This window comes from Giraffa tippelskirchi, chromosome 3, assembly GCF_054371585.1.
Source record: "Giraffa tippelskirchi isolate mGirTip1 chromosome 3, T2T-mGirTip1v1.2.pri, whole genome shotgun sequence".
Classification (NCBI taxonomy): Eukaryota; Metazoa; Chordata; class Mammalia; order Artiodactyla; family Giraffidae; genus Giraffa; species Giraffa tippelskirchi.
Window position 1 is genome coordinate 176,263,423 of NC_137277.1, and position 1,904 is coordinate 176,265,326.

At 59.3% G+C, this 1,904-nt stretch overlaps 1 protein-coding gene across 1 annotated transcript; it reads left to right on the forward strand.

The window, feature by feature from the left end:
* The first annotated feature begins 298 nt into the window (after window positions 1-298).
* TEX44 (testis expressed 44) lies at window positions 299-1,532 on the forward strand. Its single transcript, XM_081585647.1, has one exon. The coding sequence runs from the start codon at window positions 326-328 to the stop codon at window positions 1,379-1,381; it is 1,056 nt and encodes a 351-aa protein (XP_081441773.1). The 5' UTR covers window positions 299-325; the 3' UTR covers window positions 1,382-1,532.
* Window positions 1,533-1,904: the final 372 nt, after the last annotated feature.

Genomic DNA, 1,904 nt, shown 5'->3' on the forward strand with positions numbered 1-1,904 from the left:
ATTTATTACAAGTGGACATCTGTATCTCATCCTTTCATGAGAGCCACAGCATCCTGATTCCTGGTGGGCACCTGCCCTGTATACAATCTCCCTGCTTTTCCAAGACACTTGCCTGAGTCTCCTTAGACATCTGCAAACGTGGCTACAAACAGTCCCACAGACTCAGCCCACTAGGGCAGCCACTCCAGAGGTGCAGGACTCTTGCTCTGCAAGTACCTGTGACATCGCCAGCTTCGACAGTCCCCTGTGACCTCACCATCTGGGGAGCTCAGCCCAGCAGGGCCATGACCACTCTCTCAACCAGCACAAATAACAAAGGGCCTAGATGACCACCGTGCCCTCAGGAGAGGCTGGAGCCACCAGCAACCCTCCACAGGGTGACAGCAGGTCTACAGACATCCCAGCAGTGGGGTCCCAAAGTCAAGTCTCCCTCCTCACAGATGACCCGGCGTCTCTTGACGCTATAGCATCAGCTGAACGGCGGGATGTAGATCAGGCCTCCATTCAGCCAGCCACCTCGGGGGCCAAGTCAGAGTCCGGGGATGCAGACAAGCATGAAGCTGCTGAGGGGCAAGCCCAGGAGCCCAGGGAGGCCATAGTCCTGCCTGCTGACCCGGCCCCAGGTGCCCTGCAAAATTCCCTGGGTGTCCATAACCTACTGCAGAAAGGGCTGGTGCAAGATTCCAGCAGGACTCAGAATCCTCAGATTTTCCAAGTTAACTTTCGTGTTAAGGAAGTGACACCACAAGCAGTGGCCACCCCAGACAGAGAGCAGGAACCAGCAACAGCCGCCCCAAGTGCCGAGGCACAGTCCCCCCAAAACGTGGAGGCTCAGCCCGTCGTGAGCACCGCAAACCCCAAGGACCAGCTTGACCCTGGGACTGCTGACATCCCTGAAGCTGTTGAGGAGAAGCCAGAGGGTCCCGAGGCCTTGAACCCTGACCCTGACGCTTCGCCATCAGCCCCTGCCTCGCCGGGCCCCAGAGCGCCGGCCCCGGGGACAGGTCCCCTGGACTCCACAGCCGGCGAGGAGAACAGCTACATGCGCTCCATGACCAGCTTGCTGGGTGGGGGCGAGGGGTCCATCAGCTCCCTGGCAGACATCCTGGTGTGGTCCGATGCCACCATGGGCATGGCCACGGGCTTCCTGGCCACCGGCCATGGCTCCGTGTCAGACCTGTTGCACAGCCCGGGGCCCAGCCTGCGCTCCGTCTCCAGCATCCTGGGCAGAGCCAGCTCTGCCCTGTCCTCCAGGCTGGTGGTGAGGACCAGATCGGCCCTGCATTCCGTCACCCACATGCTGGAATCGGTGGAGCAGAGGACCGTCGAGGGCATCCGTTCAGCCATGCACTACCTGACCAGCCATCTCACCCCACACTAGGCCCATGCCAGCCCCTACTGGGACTGGACCCAATGTTCGGCAGCTTTCCGAGACCCCAGGGACACGCCTGCTCCACTTTCTTGCCCACCCCTGCTCTGGACAGGTCTCCCCAGACTGGGCAATAAATCACCGGCCAGCGTTTATTTTCCAAGCGCCGGCTTCCTCTCTTGTCTGTGCAGTGGGCACAGGGTGGAGGGACAGGAGGGGGCTAGGGTGTTCTGGAAACGGAAAGGGCTTCTCAGCTTGTCCCACTCAGGAGCTGGGAGCCAAAGTGCAGAAAAAAACCTGCCTTGGGACTTTCTGAGTGGTCCAGTGGCTAAGACTCTGAGCCTTCCAGTGCAGGGGGCACAGGTTCAGTCCCCAGTCTTGGAACTAAGATCCTGCATGCTGTGAGGCATGGCCAATACAATTTTAAAAATTAAAATTAAAAAAAGAGAAAGAGAAGGGCCTGGGCAGGCCTGGGAGGCCAGGTGTGGGGAGCTATGCGTGCTCAGTCACTCAGTCGTGTCTGACTCTGCGACCC

What these genes read in the sequence shown, in the direction of transcription:
- TEX44 (XM_081585647.1), top strand. Translation starts at nt 326, where the DNA reads ATGACCACCGTGCCCTCAGGAGAGGCTGGAGCCACCAGCAACCCTCCA.